The sequence below is a fragment of the Crocodylus porosus genome, unplaced genomic scaffold (genome assembly GCF_001723895.1).
Source record: "Crocodylus porosus isolate Cpor-Errol unplaced genomic scaffold, CroPor_comp1, whole genome shotgun sequence".
In the NCBI taxonomy this organism is placed as follows: domain Eukaryota; kingdom Metazoa; phylum Chordata; order Crocodylia; family Crocodylidae; genus Crocodylus; species Crocodylus porosus.
In genome coordinates this window covers 59,460,172-59,477,174 of record NW_017728907.1, presented here as the reverse complement: position 1 = coordinate 59,477,174, position 17,003 = coordinate 59,460,172, and the positions used below count along the sequence as shown (strand labels likewise).

General features: G+C 40.7%; 1 protein-coding gene across 8 annotated transcripts in view; it reads left to right on the top strand.

The window, feature by feature from the left end:
- Positions 1 to 17,003, top strand: part of DOCK7 (dedicator of cytokinesis 7) — a 150,914-nt gene that overhangs the window by 89,833 nt on the left and 44,078 nt on the right. For 5 of the 8 annotated variants that reach the window (XM_019531555.1, XM_019531554.1, XM_019531553.1 and 2 more), the window contains exons 15-27: positions 834 to 951; positions 1,785 to 1,855; positions 4,759 to 4,897; positions 5,194 to 5,295; positions 5,447 to 5,533; positions 6,226 to 6,457; positions 9,058 to 9,222; positions 10,032 to 10,201; positions 13,501 to 13,593; positions 14,829 to 14,918; positions 15,848 to 15,943; positions 16,045 to 16,185; positions 16,349 to 16,462. In XM_019531555.1, the coding sequence (XP_019387100.1) occupies positions 834 to 951; positions 1,785 to 1,855; positions 4,759 to 4,897; positions 5,194 to 5,295; positions 5,447 to 5,533; positions 6,226 to 6,457; positions 9,058 to 9,222; positions 10,032 to 10,201; positions 13,501 to 13,593; positions 14,829 to 14,918; positions 15,848 to 15,943; positions 16,045 to 16,185; positions 16,349 to 16,462 (1,618 nt within the window). The remainder of the gene's footprint in view (positions 1 to 833; positions 952 to 1,784; positions 1,856 to 4,758; positions 4,898 to 5,193; positions 5,296 to 5,446; positions 5,534 to 6,225; positions 6,458 to 9,057; positions 9,223 to 10,031; positions 10,202 to 13,500; positions 13,594 to 14,828; positions 14,919 to 15,847; positions 15,944 to 16,044; positions 16,186 to 16,348; positions 16,463 to 17,003) is intronic. The other 3 variants (XM_019531557.1, XM_019531556.1, XM_019531558.1) reach the window with 1 other exon arrangement.

Here is a 17,003-nt window from a genome sequence, read left to right as displayed (position 1 = left end):
AGTCTCCATCCTTGGAGGTTTTTAAGGCTCAACAAAGCCCTGGCTGGAACGATCTAGTTGGGGATGTTTCTTTTTTGAGCTGGCGAGTTAGATTAGCTGATCTGCTGGGGTCCTTTCCAACCCTGATTTTCTATGAATCCTTAGAGCTGTTGAATATAGCACTAACCCATACAACCTTGGAGCAGTGCTTGGACATAGCTACATTTGCTTCATTTCTATGACTTGGAACACAGAGAGCCAGGGCAAATGGGCAGTGAATGCTTCAGAGTGGCTCCTCCCGGGCGTGGCACAGAAGTAGTGTAGACACGCTAAGTGTTGAAAGTTGTGACACCTGATTCCTCATTGTCTTGTACCATTTTGGCTTGGTCACTGCTGGGAGGACAACTGCACTTTGAGATCACCTTGACAAGTCACAGTATCAAGTCACAGTGAGACAGCTGCTCCATGGGAGATCAGCTTCCTTCTGTTTTGGACAACTTACCACCTTGCTTATACCCCTCTCATAATCTTTCCAGTTGAACTTGTATGGATTTTTATGCTTATTAATTATTCTCAAGCAACTTTACAGTGGCAGTGACTCAGAAGCACTGTAGTGGAGCATAAGGAATCAGAACTCATGGTAGTGGAGCATGCTACTCAAGCATGCAGTGTGAGGGATCGAACATTTTGAGCCTGCATGCGAACGTGTATGTTTGGGTGTATGTGTGCACAAGAGGTGGGAATCTGACTAATGAAAATATCCCAAGAACTTCAGAATATTCCTTTCTAGAAATGTTGGGTGCTCTCTATACCTTTCACGCTGAACTGATTACTGATGCTTATGTCTGTTGTAGGAATCTTCTGTATGTCTATCCTCAGAGCCTTAACTTTGCCAACCGTCAAGGCTCTGCCAGGAACATCACTGTGAAAGTCCAGTTCATGTATGGAGAAGATCCAAGCAACGCCATGCCAGTAAGGGAATGCAGTTTGCTTTCAGTTCCTCTTGCCAGCTGGGTCCTGCATGTGTAAAATCTGACTGTGTACACTGAAACTGAAATGTTGATATATTAAATAAGACCTCTGGAGAGGTTTCTAGATTTAATGATATCTGGAGGAAATACAGTGAGAGCACTGCATAACATAGCACCCATTTAAATGCTGTATGTCAAACAGCTGTGTTGAACTGATGTCCCAGCTCCAGGCTCAAGAAGTCTGTAGCTGCCTCTCTTGGCTAGTAATATTTTGCTTTAGCACCAAAAAAAGACAAGTTGATTTTTATATTGAGACTTATGGCCGGATCCTCAGCCAAGAGAGTTCAATAATTTATATTAACTGAAGATCTGGCTGTGAGCTCCTTTTATTCCTGTACCATGTTCTCACTGTCGTGCTACCAGCCTTCTTGGTCAAGTGCTTTGAGATCAAGAGAAAAACAGTGTCATATTGCAACCCAATACTATTGTTTATTATTTCATTTTCTGTGGTTTTCTACTCGCCTGTGATCTTTGTCTCTTTTCCTCATGCAAACTTAGGACCTTCCATGGCATGACTCCTACTGCCTAATATAGAATGAGCCCATGCTTCATCAGCCAAGTCATCAGCTGTTGCCTGTGTGTGCCTTGTTTGTAAATGGGTTTATTAAATAATAATTAAGAAGATCTATTAAGACATACAGAAAAGAAGGGCAAATACTCTGTGCGTAAATTGATGAACTCAATTGACTGATTTTGTACCAGTTAAAAATGTTGCCTTATGTGTCAACATAACATAGGACTAAACCTAAACTACTTTTTGGTTGTTTCTTGCAGGTCATTTTTGGTAAATCTAGCTGTCCTGAATTTTTCAAGGAGGCATACACAGCTGTTGTCTATCACAACAGGTAAAATAGAAAAAGAGCCTTTTAAGAATGAGTTGTTCTAATTACCTGCTGTCTTACTGTGGTGTCCCTTCACTGGTGCATATGTGGAGAAATGCAGTGGTGAATCATTGTCAGTGATAAATAAAGAACAATATGCCTTATGTTTATAATATATAAAATAATTATAGCACCTAATAAAGGTAGGCCTTGGTCCTTCAGTTACATATTTACAGTCTGAGGGCGTGATTCTCCTTTTCAGTACATGGATATACCTCGGGAGTCTCTCTGTAAGTTGATGGTATCAGAAAAGTGATGTGAACAGCAGAATATATCCTAAAATGCTCTGTCCCACTCTACATTGAGCTCTAGCTTGATCCAGCGTATGAAGCACCTGCTCAGTTCTTCAAGGTGGATTGCATACCTTGCAGCACTGAGCTGAAGGCTCTGACGCAGACATCCCCATTCCAATTAGCACTCCTTGTTCATGTAAATAGTTCCATTACAGTAAGTGAACAACGTGCATGAATGAAGAGCTCTCATCTGAGTAAGTAATGCAACATCTGGCTCTGATTTTGTATCTGGCTGCTACTAGTTGTATTTAAAATGCATTTAAGGCGAAGGCACTGTTCACTTCAGTGGAAGCAGGTTGGGGAGTGATTATGATGTATAAAGCTTAGTGAAAACTGTGTTTAGTCTAGAGTCAGATTAACGTAAGCACTTGATTAGTAGTTGTACAGATACCAAGAGTGAAATGCTGGCCCCATAGACAGATCTAGGATTTTGTGATGGGAAGTGTGGGGGCTATATTCTACTCCCAGTTCCTTCCCTGCTTCCAGACAAGCATACCAGGTCAGGGGATCAGCAGCAGGGAATTTTTTGAGATCCCAAAATCATTTAAGAATTATTTCCCTGTCCCACCATTCCCCACTCTCAGCACTCCCTTTCTCTGCCTCTGTTCTCAGCAGCATGTCTCCTCCCTTCATTTGCCCTTCTTCCACCTGCTGTTGCCACTGTCTCAGGCTGATGAGGAGGTGGAGGATGTTCCAGAGCTGCTTCTACCCCATTCCAGCCAGGGACAGCAATAGCGACAGTTGGGATAATCCTCTCTGCCCAGCCCTGGGTGTTCCCTGCTGAGCAGCTCTGGAGCTCTTCCCCCACGGATGTCTCAAACCACAGCTCTCCAAATTCATTGCACAGTGGTGAGGGGCTCCCTCCAGAGCTGCTGCAGCAGGCTCGACAATGGGTGGGTTTCCAGTTCTGTGCTCCTGGGCTGCCAGGGATCACTAGGGAAATGGGCAATGAGAGAAATGCGCCTGCTGCTCATGCCACTGTTCTCGCTGAACCAGGCAGGAGTGGCTCTAGAACCCCCCACCCCACTTAGCTTGGGATATCGGGGTCAGCGGGGACAGCAGCAGAGTGAGCCCATGCAGCTAAGGATGGAGACGTGGGAGAGGGAGGGCTGAGGTTTTGGGGGGTGGAGAACAGACAGGATTTGGGGATTTAAAAAAATGTCTGCTGTTATTCCTAACTGGGTCTTAAAGGGGGATGCATCTGCCCCACTGCATCCCCCCCGGATTCCTGGCTCCATTAACAGTGAGGCTGTAGTCAATAACAAAACTCCCATTGACTTTGGTGGGGCTAGGATTTCAGTCAGATCTATACGGAAGAGGCAGGTACTGTTTTCCCCACCCCTCCTGAAAGTAGGAAGAAAATTCACCTGATTTACCCTTACATGAGGAATGGCTGATAATACTGTTCAGTCATCTGCTTTTAACCAAATAAGTCATAAGGGATGTGCACCAGTTGTCTTTTAAAAAGCAAAGACATTTGTATTTTTCTGAGACCAGCTCTCGGGTATGAGCACTGGGGTTAGTCCACCGCAGTGGTGAGCAGCCATCTGACAAAGCCAGACTCAAGTTGCTGTGTCTTCACTGACACTGCGCTCTGCGTGCAGCTACGACTTTCTGTTCTGTGTTGCCAGAAACTGAGCTGCTCTAGGATTCTTGCCCAGTGAATTCTTGTGGGAGAATTTGTCTGTATTCCTGGGAGCATGGGAAAATGGTAAGGCACTGGAAGACTGTAACCATTTGTGTAGTCTAGCCTGCATCGGAATGACATTATGATCAGATTACCAGCCCAAGTGAAGAAACACCAGAGCTGTAGCGTACCCAGGTAGAGGAGATCCTAAAGTACTGTCGTGGCTAGGGGAAGCTCTCATGTAAGAATTGGAATTAGTGCTTCAGTAAAGGCAAAGTTTTTTGGAAAATCCCAGGCAGCATCTGAAACCTTGGAATCTTAACTTTCAAATGGCATGAAACATTAGGCTTCAGCCAAGACAACTTCTTAGCCCAAACTGAACTTTAAGTATGTGAGGGGCACAGGGCTGGCATGCTTCAAGGTAAACACATGTTTAAGTGCTTTGTGAATTGTTGCCTTAACTGGCCTGTTAAACTCTTCTTGAACTTGGAAACAGGAACTGCAGATTATGACTAGCTCTCAGACAAGACACAGCATGGTGCATCAATTACAAATCTGAAGCTAGTTAGGTTTTACAGTAGACTAGCAAAGCAATATTTTTTGACTGTTAACATGATGACCTCCATGTTTAAAGTACAACATACACAGGAGCAGAAAAGCTTTTGACAGAGCAATACAAATGCTTTCTGAAATAGTACTCCTTTACAAGCATTAGTGTTCAGAAAGTGAAATGTTTAATCCTTTAAGATATTCCATTTCTTTCCTTCCTTTCATATGCTTTCTGAAAAAGATTTGGTCTCACACGTACAATACAAACAGGATTTTGGAAAAAGTGTAAGTCAAAAAATAAGACACGACATGATTGAATTTGGTTACCTGAATGCCAGTAGTGATACACATCACAAAATTTGTTCCGTAATTAAATTGACGATTTTGTCTTTAAACAGATCGCCTGATTTCCATGAAGAAATTAAGGTTAAGCTTCCAGCCACTTTAACTGACCATCATCACCTCCTCTTTACTTTCTATCATGTCAGCTGCCAGCAGAAACAGAACACTCCCCTTGAGACTCCAGTTGGATATACAGTAAGAATCTCCTTTGCTTGCTCTTTAAACAAAATCAGATTGTATTCCAAAGCAAGCTGTGTTTGTAGGACCTTGGTTTACATGCCATTAAGCATCATTATTAGCACTTACACATGACATAATTTGTCATTGCATGATGTGATTTGAATAACACTGCAATTTGTAAATATGTGTTATTCCAGTTTATCACACATTGCAGTAGCTATGTTTTCATCCATAAAGTGCTTGCGTGTGATATGAAAACCTATGAGGCTTAAGTGAGGTCTAAGACATGATGTATTTATCCTCCTCTTAAGTGGATCCCGATGCTTCAGAATGGACGCTTGAAGACTGGTCAGTTCTGTCTACCTGTTTCCTTGGAGAAACCACCGCAGGCTTACTCTGTGCTTTCTCCAGAGGTTAGTTATTCCTCATGTTTAAATGTTTCTGCAGAACAGATGAGTCAAAAGCCACAGATGATTTTGAAATGCTTAAGTTTTCTGGAGGGCTGTGGTTTGCACTACCTCAGCTGTAACTTGATTATTTAATATTTTCATGAACTTCTTATAGGTGCCCCTTCCTGGAATGAAGTGGGTAGATAATCATAAAGGAGTTTTTAATGTGGAAGTTGTTGCTGTATCATCTATCCATACACAAGTAAGTGTTAATATAGGTTACAGTAGCACATAAAGCTTTATGTTTAAAAGTGGCAGCACCATTGAAACTGAATTTTTATATAAGCTGCAGTACATGTAAAAACAACAAAAAAAAAAGTAGTAAACGTGTCAACTTCAGTGAATGCTAGAAATAATAAAGAATATGAAGTATTGAGATGACTGAACACAGAACCATTTCTCTGAACTCTTCCTTCAATGCACCAGTGGAGTTTGGACTGAAGTTGGTGAGAGTTTTGCAAGTAGCCCTGAGAACAGAATGGCCAGCAATACTTTCAGTTGTTCAGATATTACATTTAGATACCTTGAGTGAAGCAGAGCTCTCACATTTGTTCTTTTTCTATGTTTGTCTTCCGTTTTCACTCTGGCTCCTCTGTTTAACTTTTTACTTTTCTAAGTTTATCCTCCTCTTATTTCTGTTCAGTTTGCCAAGTCAGCCTGTAGTTATTTTCACTAATGAGTATTTGCGTGTTGTTTTATAATGCATGTGTACATTTTGAATGCAACATTTCTTTTAAAATACGTATATTATTTATTACATTTATATGTGGTTGGGAGAATGATTTCAGTTGGTTTGGCTTGATTGATATTTTCTCAATAAACAGGTAACTTCCAGTGGCTCCCATGAGACCTTAAAAGTTAAACAGCTAAAAATCTCTTTTTGTTTGTGCATAGGACCCTTACCTTGACAAGTTCTTTGCCCTTGTCCATGCTCTAGATGAGCATATGTTCCCTGTGCGAATTGGAGACATGAGGATTATGGAAAACAACTTGGAAAATGAATTAAAAAGCAGCATTTCAGCTTTAAATTCATCTCAGCTGGAGCCAGTAGTACGCTTTCTTCATCTCCTGTTGGATAAATTGATTCTTCTGGTAGTAAGACCCCCTGTCATTGCAGGCCAAATAGGTATTTTATTTGATTTTAAATTTTATAGAATTATGTAGCTGCTGGTTTGACACTTACAATTTTGTACGTAATGAAGAAATAAACAGCCGTATTTAGGCTTGTGTTTTAGAACTGCAGATATACTATGTGTCCTCAAAATAAAGCATGCTGGCATCTAGATCTGTAGTGATCTACACACTAGAAATATCTAATGGAAAGATTTTTTGAATTGACATCGATGCCCAGTTGGAGGTACTTTACAGGGGCCCAGCTTTGAGAGAGTAGTCACTTTTGGAAATCGAGGCCCATTAAGGTTTCACAGTGTCACATTAAGATGTGGTTTTGCTAATCACTTTGGAATATCTTCGCTTAGATAAGGGTAGATTTAGACATTGTACATTCGTGAGATTGTAGTGGATTTGATTCTGTCAGCATGAGTAATTCCTCCTTTCTCTCGGTGTTATGGGCTGTGCTGTGCTTAAATAATGTAATTGAACAGTGGGTGGAATTTCTCAGTATTTCAAGTCCTGCAGTTCAAACACAGGTGAAGGTGTTACTGCTCTACTTTCTGAACACACCTCAGAGAATTGTTTGCTTGGTAGGATAAGCAAGCAAGCTTGGTCTGATATGGTGTGCTTTTGATAAGCACAGATGCTTTTTCTTCTCAAGCATGCACAACAGGGATGGATAATACTCTGTTGGCTACTTGTGAATGTCAAGGCAACTTGTGTTCTTAAGTTATTTAGGCACTTTTGAAATCTTACCCATATTGTACAGTGGCATCTTGCATGGCCAGGAAGAGAATTAAAATAATTTAAATGAGCTTATTAAAGTTACTAGAGTTGTTCCAGTAGAATAAATTTGAAAATTAACTAGCGTGACCTCCACACTGAGTTTGCAGTGACATGTATTCTATGGCAGCTCAGAGACTCAGCTTGTCTAAAAGGACCAGGGAGTTCAAAGTATAAATATCAGCTAATAAAGTATGGACTTTGATCTCTGTTCTGCTCTTAAGAGTCAGTGAAGTCGCACTGAATTTATATTGACCTTACTTAAAGCAGATTTTGGCCCTTATATTTGAAAATGTAGCAGACCAGAGAACATTTTAAACCTTGGAATCAACTCTAAGTTACACCAAACCAGTTTTGCATCACTTTTATCTGAGTAAAGAGGTGAAAAGTGTAGTTAAGTCCTTAGTATTTTAAAACGTTGGTTGACATTTTCAAAGTAGTGAAGTGAATGGGAGATGGGTCAATCCCCTAGCTTGCTTATTTTCTTTTACAAAAGTGATTTGTTTGGGCAACACAGTGGTTGCCTTGTTTTGAACAAGATGTGGAAGGTCCTGTTTTTGAAAGCTCTCAAATGGTTTGGTTTGTTTTGGTTTGTTCATTGTGCAAGTCCATGAAACTAGTGGCTGTCTTTTAAGTAACTAAGGACAAATACACATTTGAGTTGCAAATCTAGGCCAACCCTTATCTGATTAGATTGTTTCCCTGTGTCCCCCGTAGGTTTTCCAACTACTCATTTTTAAACATAACTTCTTCAGATATACCACTGGGTGGTTCTTGTTGCTACACTAACATTTCAGTTGTTACTGGACTGATTCAGAATAGTTAATGGAGAACATGTTGTGAACTTCCTGAGATGTTTTTTCTACCATTAGCCAGAGGCTTGATACTGAACCTGTTGGAATTAATGACAAAACTAGTGACTCCAGCCCTCGAGTCTTCACATTTGATATTAAACAAAATGGAGATTCATTTCTATAGGTCACACTTCTTCTTAATCTTTGTTGGAACTGGTCTCAAGTCTTCAAAATTTCAACTAAAATTTTTGAAATGAGCATCTCTTGCTATTTTATGACCAGCTTTGCTATTTATCTCCTAATTGTCCATGTCTAAAATTATTGGAGGGTCATCTTAAATTTGTCCTCTCCACTGCTGCAGCAGGGAAAGCACTGGCAGGGGGGGAACACAGCAGGGAGGCAAGAGGCAGGGGAGGCAGGCAGCCTGATCCCAGCCCCTTACCCCCCTCCACTTTGCCCCCATGCCACTTCCTCCTGCCCATGGACTGCCCGCCCACCCTCACATTTGCTCCCTGGTGTTTGCTCCCCCACCACACATTCCCCCCTTCTTGCCTACCACTAGCCACTTGCCTCTCCCCCATCTCCTTCCCCTTCCTTTCCCCCTCCATCACTGCCACATGTTGCACTCCTAGGTGACTCCATGCTGGGTCCCTCGCCACTCTCTGGCTGCAACCTGGGTCCTGTGCTGCTTCTTGGCTCTGTGCTCATTCCCCCACTGTTTCCCTGACTCGGCAGGGAGCAGTGCAGGACCCGGCGCACAGCCAGAGAGCAGTATGGGAAGTGGTGCTGGGTTCTGTCCTGCTCCCTGGCTCTGTGTGGATTCACTCCCCGTTCCCTGGTTCAGCAGGGACCTTGCACAGAGCCAGAGAGCAGCACTGGCCCCAGCACTGCAAGCGGGTTCTCAGTTCTAAGACAAAGCTTTGTTTTCCTCGTGATGAATGGGGGTAAAAAACCTTGTCTTGGCATCAAGTAAATATGGTAGATCATAAGCAGTGCTGAGAGTCTTAAAAATCAATTCCCTACTTATCCTTTTCAGTCAACCTGGGACAAGCATCTTTTGAAGCGATGGCATCGATCATAAACAGACTCCACAAAAACCTAGATGGAAACCAGGACCAGCATGGCAGAAACAGTCTTCTCGCTTCTTATATTTATTATGTTTTTCGTCTGCCGAACACCTACCCCAATTCTCCTTCTCCAGGTACTTTTACTTTCTGCTTTTAAAATATGTTTTACTGAATTATATGTTGTGTAAGTTCTTCTCTGTATTTTAGCCAAATCCCAGGAAGAATATGATTCCTACGTTAGGTCAGATGTTAGCAGAGAGTCCTGGTGGGTTCCACCCAAGTCCTGACAATAACTTACACCTTGATTTCTGCAAAGTAGCCCTCTGTGAGATGAATTGAACAGTACTTACTTTTTTCAAAACCTGAATTAGTTGATATTTGTGAAGGGCTTTGGGATGGTTAGCTTACTAGTGTTGTGGCAATTGCGAGGAATTATTTTTATCCGAAGCAGAAAAAACTTATTCTGAAGAGTGAAATTCTTTCTTCTTGTGGAAAAATACAGGTATGCACAGATTCTCTTGACTGGACAGCCTGTGCTTGACACACCAGTTTGGAGTGGAGTCCATGTGACATAGACTGCATTTGTGAACATAGACTGCATTTGTGACTTGGGGCTGGCAACATGGTTCCAGACACAAGATAGAGCAGCCACTAGGCTGAGTTTCTTTGGGTCCCAGTAACCATACTAGTTGTGAGGGATCAGTGGACAAAGCAGCATTCTGATTATACTCTGTTTTTCCAAGTCACATACCCTATACTGGACAGCTAATCATGGTGATGGCAGAGGAGTAATTACAGCAACCTTTGCCATCAGAAAGGTTTCCCTTCTGACTAAATTTGTCAGGACACAGATGGTATGCAGCAGCAGACTTTCCATGATCAATATGTAATACAGTTGTCATACAATGTGTAATATAACAGTACACTCTTTATGATATTGTAGGTCCTGGTGGTTTGGGAGGATCAATGCATTATGCTACCATGGCTCGATCAGCTGTCCGACCAGCAAGCCTTAATTTGAATCGCTCAAGGAGTCTGAGTAACAGCAACCCAGATATATCTGGGACACCAACCTCACCGGATGATGAAGTTAGGTCAATCATTGGAAGTAAGGTATGGGTGCACTGCTTAGGGTCATAGAGAATCTCCCATATTTCTCTTTAAACGTAAATTTAAAGGAAACTTGAACACTATTTCTTTTAAAAGTTCTTATGGCTAGCTCCTCATGGTCTTGTCTTATGTTGGTAAGGTGGCTGGTACTTTGCTCCCAGAACACTTGCCACTCTATTTGCCTTGCTAAAGATGATGAGAAGGAAAAAAAAAAGACCAACCATATCCTACTCCATCTTCTAAGGGTCCCCAGCATAAACTGGATGATGGGGATGGGGACAGGATCCCTTCTGGGCTTAGTGAGCAGTAGGTGAAGGTGTAACTTTTAGCATGCTACATATGCTTCTTAGCTGCCATTGTGAACACCCTTAGGGCACAGTAAGAGAGCCTTTGCCTGAAGTGGATTAAACCTTCTTGTACTTAATACTCACTAAGAGTGTCCCCATTCGAAAGCAGTGCAGAACCCCCTGCTTGTTTACTGCACGCTAACTTCCTGTGTTTTCTTAGGTATAGATCCTCAGCTGGTATAAACTGTAAGTGCAGTGAGAATTAACCCAGCTGGAGACCTGCCCTTTCCTCCAACCCATTGTTTCTCTGGCACAGATTTACTTTCTGAACCACTTCAAAGAATGTTTTTCTACCCAGTCCTTCAAGAAAATTAGTGAAGCAGTTTGTTGGTACAGTCACCCACCTGGGGCACCTTGACATTAGGGGAGACTTGATCTGAGAAAGAGATATCACTAGTTTTAAAAGAACAGGAGTGTCATTTTCTTCCCAAACAGGGAGAAAGGAGAAGTTTTGGTAGGTGAATCATTATTTTTAAATGAAATCACGGAGTGGAATACATGAATGTCTCACTAATTAAACAACCTTGACCTTTTGTGAAATGCCCAGGGGAGTAATATGCATATGGAATTTACCCAGGATATTATAGGCTTTATACATGCTGGATCGTGAATAATGTGGCAATAGAAAACAGAAAGAGATTTTTCTTCCAGAGATGTGTTCTGCACTTTAAGTAGCTGCTGTGTATCTGCTGTTACTGGAGGTGATTCCTGATGACAGCTTGGTTAACGAATACAAAAGCTCAGTATGAATATTCAATACCTAAGTTACATGTAATCATTTCTACTCATCAAAGCCAGTAGAAAAATCTGAGTACCTGTATAGGATGCTAAAATCGCCACAAATGTGCAGAAAAATCCAATTGCATATTCCCAAATAATGATTTAAGCAAAACCTACTAAACAGTCTTCATTTTAGAATAGGGCCTATTGTCGGATGCATTCTATATTGAAAAATTGTCTATCGGATTATTTGATACAATTGTACAAACTACATTCTGTTGTAATGCAGATATTTTGGTAGATTTGATTTAGATAAACTCTTGAATTCTGAAGTACTGTAGTTACCTCCATTATAGGACCACTTTGAATTTGTGAAATATAGCTAATTTGGGATCTGTCATTTATCTGGGGTCTCTCACTTAGTTTTCTTTCAGTATCTGAGGGCAGAGACCACACTGATGTTATGTAAAATTTAGTGATTGCCTTGACGTGGTCTTAAAGCTATTTTAAGCTTCCTGGAAACAAACAGAAGATACCAGGCACTTATGACTGCTGTCATTTTATTAGGCCCTTATTCTGCATGTGGACCTGCGTAACCCAAATTTGCAATCTAGTTGCAAGAATAAACCTCATAATTGCTAGGAATTTAATAGGATTTGTGTTTGTAATGAGGAAATTTCTGCATTATCAAAAACTGGCTCCTGCTTTATACATTTTAATTACACATGCAGCTTCATTTTAGTGGATTCTCCCATTGAAGTAATTAAGATTAGGCATGTAATCAAAATTACATGTGATCATAAAGGATATGCAGGAGTGAGATCTTGGGTTCTGATTCTGCAAAGATTTAAGCATGAGTTTAACTTTAGCTACAAATGGTGCCGTTCACTTCTGTGCACAGAATGCAAAATTATACATGTAAAGAAGCCTTCACAAGGCTGATTCCTCTCTCTTGAAAAAAAACTAAGAATAAAATACGATTTTGAAGTACGTATTGTTAATATACATTGCCAATGGGTCTGTTGAACAAAATTTTACACTATTGTGCTGCTTCGTACTAGATTGGTTAATGTGTCATTTATGCCATAACAGTGAGGAGTGGGTTTTAAAGTTGTCTCAAATTGAATGTAAGTTTTAAACACATGAGACAAATTGTTTTTCTTAGTGGTATGCCCCTTTCCTGGGAGCTTCTGCTTCAGGCCCAAAGTTTGCATAGATATTCTAAAGTTCTCTCATTTAGGTGGGCATTGCAACTCATTTGTGAATTTGTTTGTTATCAGGTTTATGTATCAGGATAACTATTTTGATGCATTATATAGCAAGGTGATCCAAAGTCCTTTTAAGACAAGAAACTGAATTTAGCCATCTTTAGATCGAGCCTAACAGTTTACACTGTAAAACAGTTTCTGGAATAAGCCCAATTTTGGTTTCCCACATTATCTTTAACTTTCTTGTGAAAGGTAAAAACCTAGCTCTTTTCCAACAGAAAATTAGCCTATATGATCTCCTGGCAGAGGCAAATTTTGGGGACAAGCATCATATTAATTAGACCAGGTTTTTTGAGATATTAGAATTTGAAAATCAGGAATGTTGTGCTATAAAAATGAAAAACAAAACATTTGGTCTAAGTGGAAAATCCTTTTATTTTCCTCTCCGGTCCTTGTTAACATCTAATATACAGGACTGTTTTTTTCCCAATTGGCTGGAGTAATTTGCTGTGAACACGCTGCTTTATCTCTTCAGAGTTTATATATTTTCCAATAGGGCATGCAGAGTTTCTGAACACAGTAGGGCAAGTAACCTGGGTTGAAAAATACAGAAACCCAACAGGCTATCCTTTCTAGTTTCTGTCATCTACGAGCCAGATTTTTCTTTGTTTCATTGGTGTGCATTTGGAGTGACCCTGTAAAGTCAGTTTTAAACTATTATAAACAAGAGCAGAAATGTGGTTTTGTTGAGTGCAGAATTCCAGTGTAACAGGGTAGCCTGGACAGGGGCCTTCAGCAATGTTGATGTGTATGTGTGATGAAAAATAATCAAATAACCTTTGGAACTAAAATTTCTCAGTAAGTGCCTGAGACTTTGGGTTGCTTTAACAGTACTAATTGGTGATGTGTTTGCGGGAACACGTTTTGATTTCTTTTATGAATAACATTTCTCTACGTCCAATTATTGTATGGCATGCGACATGTAATGTTTCTTTCCTTTCCCAACTGCTTTCTATTATATGCCCAGGGTTTAGATCGCTCCAATTCCTGGGTAAACACTGGTGGTCCCAAAGCTGCCCCATGGGGATCCAACCCCAGTCCAAGTGCAGAGTCAACACAGGTGGTGTCTACGTTAGAGGTTTTTTGGCTGATATTTCCCTGTTGAACATCTTTCCCTTTTTAAGTGTAAACCTTGGTTTTGGTGGCTTGCTTTTTGAATCTTTGAAAAGCTAGCAGTTTTTATTTTTTAAATCAGCACTTTTTTGTTTCTACCACACTGCATGAAACCACAAAATACATTCATAACGTGTTCCCCTCCTTTTGTGTAAGTGGCTGCTGGTCTGTGACATTAAGATACTACAACTGTTTTCCTTTTTTTAATGTTAGTTCCTCCTTTGGGTGGACCACATTTCTAAAGCAAACATTAGTCAGAGTTCCATGCTGCATCATAGTTGTCCATGTTTGCTTTTGGTTTTAATGTTGCAAACCATTTTACCATTTCCTTAAATCATTTAATATTCATAGTCAAGCAGTTCTTTCTTTTTAAAGTGAAGGTTGGGCTGAAATGTCATTAAACCAAAATTGCTATACATACAAAAGTTGGAACCCATCCTTCCTATTATGTAAATGAATCATCTCATAAGATGAAGCTGTACCTGTTCTTTGTTGCAAAGTATGAAATTTGTAGTGGCTTAAATGAGAGAGATTTCACTTATTTACCTATAGCTGCCTGCTGCTTGACACTGCATGGTTGCTTTGAACATACCTCTCAACTTCCTGTCTCTTTAAACTCAAATTAACCTCACTCTCACAAACATTTGATATAAACTCAATCACATAGAGGCAAATTATTTCCATCAGAAGTGTTGAATCCTGAAATTGAGCTCATGGATACCATTGTGTGTGATAAAAAAAAAATAATTTCATGTAATTTTTCCCATTCCCTACCCTGATAGGGTTCTTGTGGACCACTAGACTGTGGTAGATTGAGAGGTATGGCACTAAAATGTTTGATAGTATTACGTTCCTGACATGTGCACGTTGACAGAATTTAACTATGGAAAAGTTTCATGCTTTGCAGTATTAAATGTCTTTGTGCATAAAAAAATGCATTTATCTAAAGAAACTATACATCTTAAAAAAAAAAATCCAGATTTTTTTATTGTTACTGTTGAAACCAGATCTACATATGACTTAAGAATTTGAGACGGTAAAAAAAAGAGAGCGTGATGGAGTAAAACCCCATAACACCTACTGTTGAACAGAATTTTGAAAATGCACACTGTCCTTGAGCTGCAAAAACCATCCACAGCAAATTTTAATGTGCTGTCATCCTTCATTCATCTCACTCCGTAGGCTATGGATCGAAGTTGTAATCGCATGTCTTCGCACACAGAGACGTCAAGTTTCTTACAAACATTAACAGGACGATTACCAACCAAAAAGGTAGATTTCAGTGAAGACAAATGATACGGTGGGGCAGGGAGATCAAGTGATTATGAAAATATGATTCAGTCTGTCTTTTATTTATGGCCTGATTTTCAGAGGTCATTGGGAACAGCTTTTGCTGGGCATCTTGGAATATGTCCATGCCCATTTTGTTTAGAGCCAGATTATTCAAAGCTTAAAGCACTATTAAAATACTGCTCTCTAATGATGTAAATAATTTATTCTTATGCAGTGAATTGTGTTCACAAAATCTGCAAAGCCAGATTCTGACCGTTCCCTGATCACTAAATCCTAAGTGACTCCATGGACTTCTTTGGAGTCACTTTGGATTATCACATTTAAAGGAGGCAAGAATCTATCTGTTAGGTACTGTCAGTGACACAAAATATATGGACCTTTTGAATAATAAAAACACTACCACCATCTGCTGCTAGCCTGTATTGATCTTGGAAGAGGAGGATAATTCAAGAAGCTGGTTTTTAGCCCATATGGCTTCCCCCCTCCCTGTTGTATAGCTTTGCTAAAGTCCTTTCTCAAAGGAAATAAAAACCTTTGTACAAATCACTCTGTGTCCACTTTTTTGCTCCCTTTTCCTGCAAGAATCAGATGAGGCAGAAAGGTAGATTTTTAAACTAATTTGAGCACCAAACATTTTTCTCGAGGGGGATAGGAAAATTTTTTCACATTTACAATCTAAATTTGGACCAAGATGATGTGAAATGTACTCACTTCACACATCACAGCATTGTCCTACATTATTATCCTGGGGGAGGTTCTTTAAGGGACATCATTACTGCTTTTGTGTTCTCATTTATTATTTTGCTTAGCCTCACTGTTCACCATATTTTTCACGTGCTTCCATTCTTCACGTTGTGTGGCAAGCAAATCTGGGGACTTGTGCTAACTTTGGATTTGCATCTGCTTAGCTTTTTCATGAAGAACTGGCCTTGCAGTGGGTCGTTTGCAGTGGGAGTGTTCGGGAAGCCGCTCTGCAGCAGGCATGGTTCTTCTTTGAGCTTATGGTGAGCTAATTGCCTACAGCTTCAATCCATGGTTTTAAAAACCTAAAAAGCCTACAGTTTGTAGTGTCATGTTTTCCACAAATGATATATGTTTCCTATAGGTGAAGAGCATGGTGCATCATTTGTATTTTGCTGACAAACTGGATGCTCCAAGGAAGAATCGCTTTCCGGAGCGTTTCATGGATGACATAGCTGCTCTGGTCAGCACTATTGCCAGTGATATAGTTTCACGGTTTCAGAAGGTAATGGCAAGCAATTAAACCTCACCCTGGTCCAGTCTTAGGCACCTGCCCTACAGCTTGTTCTGTATAGGTGCAGCATTTGGGATGTGTATTTGAAACAACTGTGTTATCCAATATAACAATGCTTTCTTCCTTGCATTCTTTCTTCTTTCCTCCCATTTAGGATACTGAAATGGTTGAAAGGCTCAATACCAGTCTTGCATTTTTCCTCCATGATCTGCTGTCCATCATGGACAGAGGGTTTGTCTTTAGCCTTGTTAAGGCCTACTACAAACAGGTAAACAGACAAATGTTAGGACCTGGCTGAGTACTAGGGTGTGGCTCACTGCTGTACCTTGCTTAGGACTGGCTATAAGGCAGGAGCACAGTGTTCCACTATCTTTGTGTCTCTGTAGAAAATGTAGGTTCATCTGTCACTGTTCAACTTGTGTTCCTCCATCTCTGATTCCCCTCTTAGTTGCACTGTGTAAATCTAGTGCACTCTACACTATGCACTGGCTCAGGCCCTCAGTCTCTGCTCAGGGGCTAGCTCAGATACCCTCACCCTTTCTGGCAACTCAGGAAATTATTGCTTGAAGAGCTGCCTGGGGTAATCTCCCCATATCTCCTGCAGCTCCCCCACCTAGTCTACTGTTGCAGCCTTTTATCCAGCTGTTGTTAACCAGGTGTTGGACTTAGCTGCAGCTGGGGAGGAAGTTGTTCTGTCCATCAGCCCCTTGGTATCTGCTGATTGGAGGTCTGATGCACCTCATCACAGGCTTGAACCGCATACACGAAAATCTGTGGGGCTCCAGGGGTCTTTGGAGCCTAGTGTATGA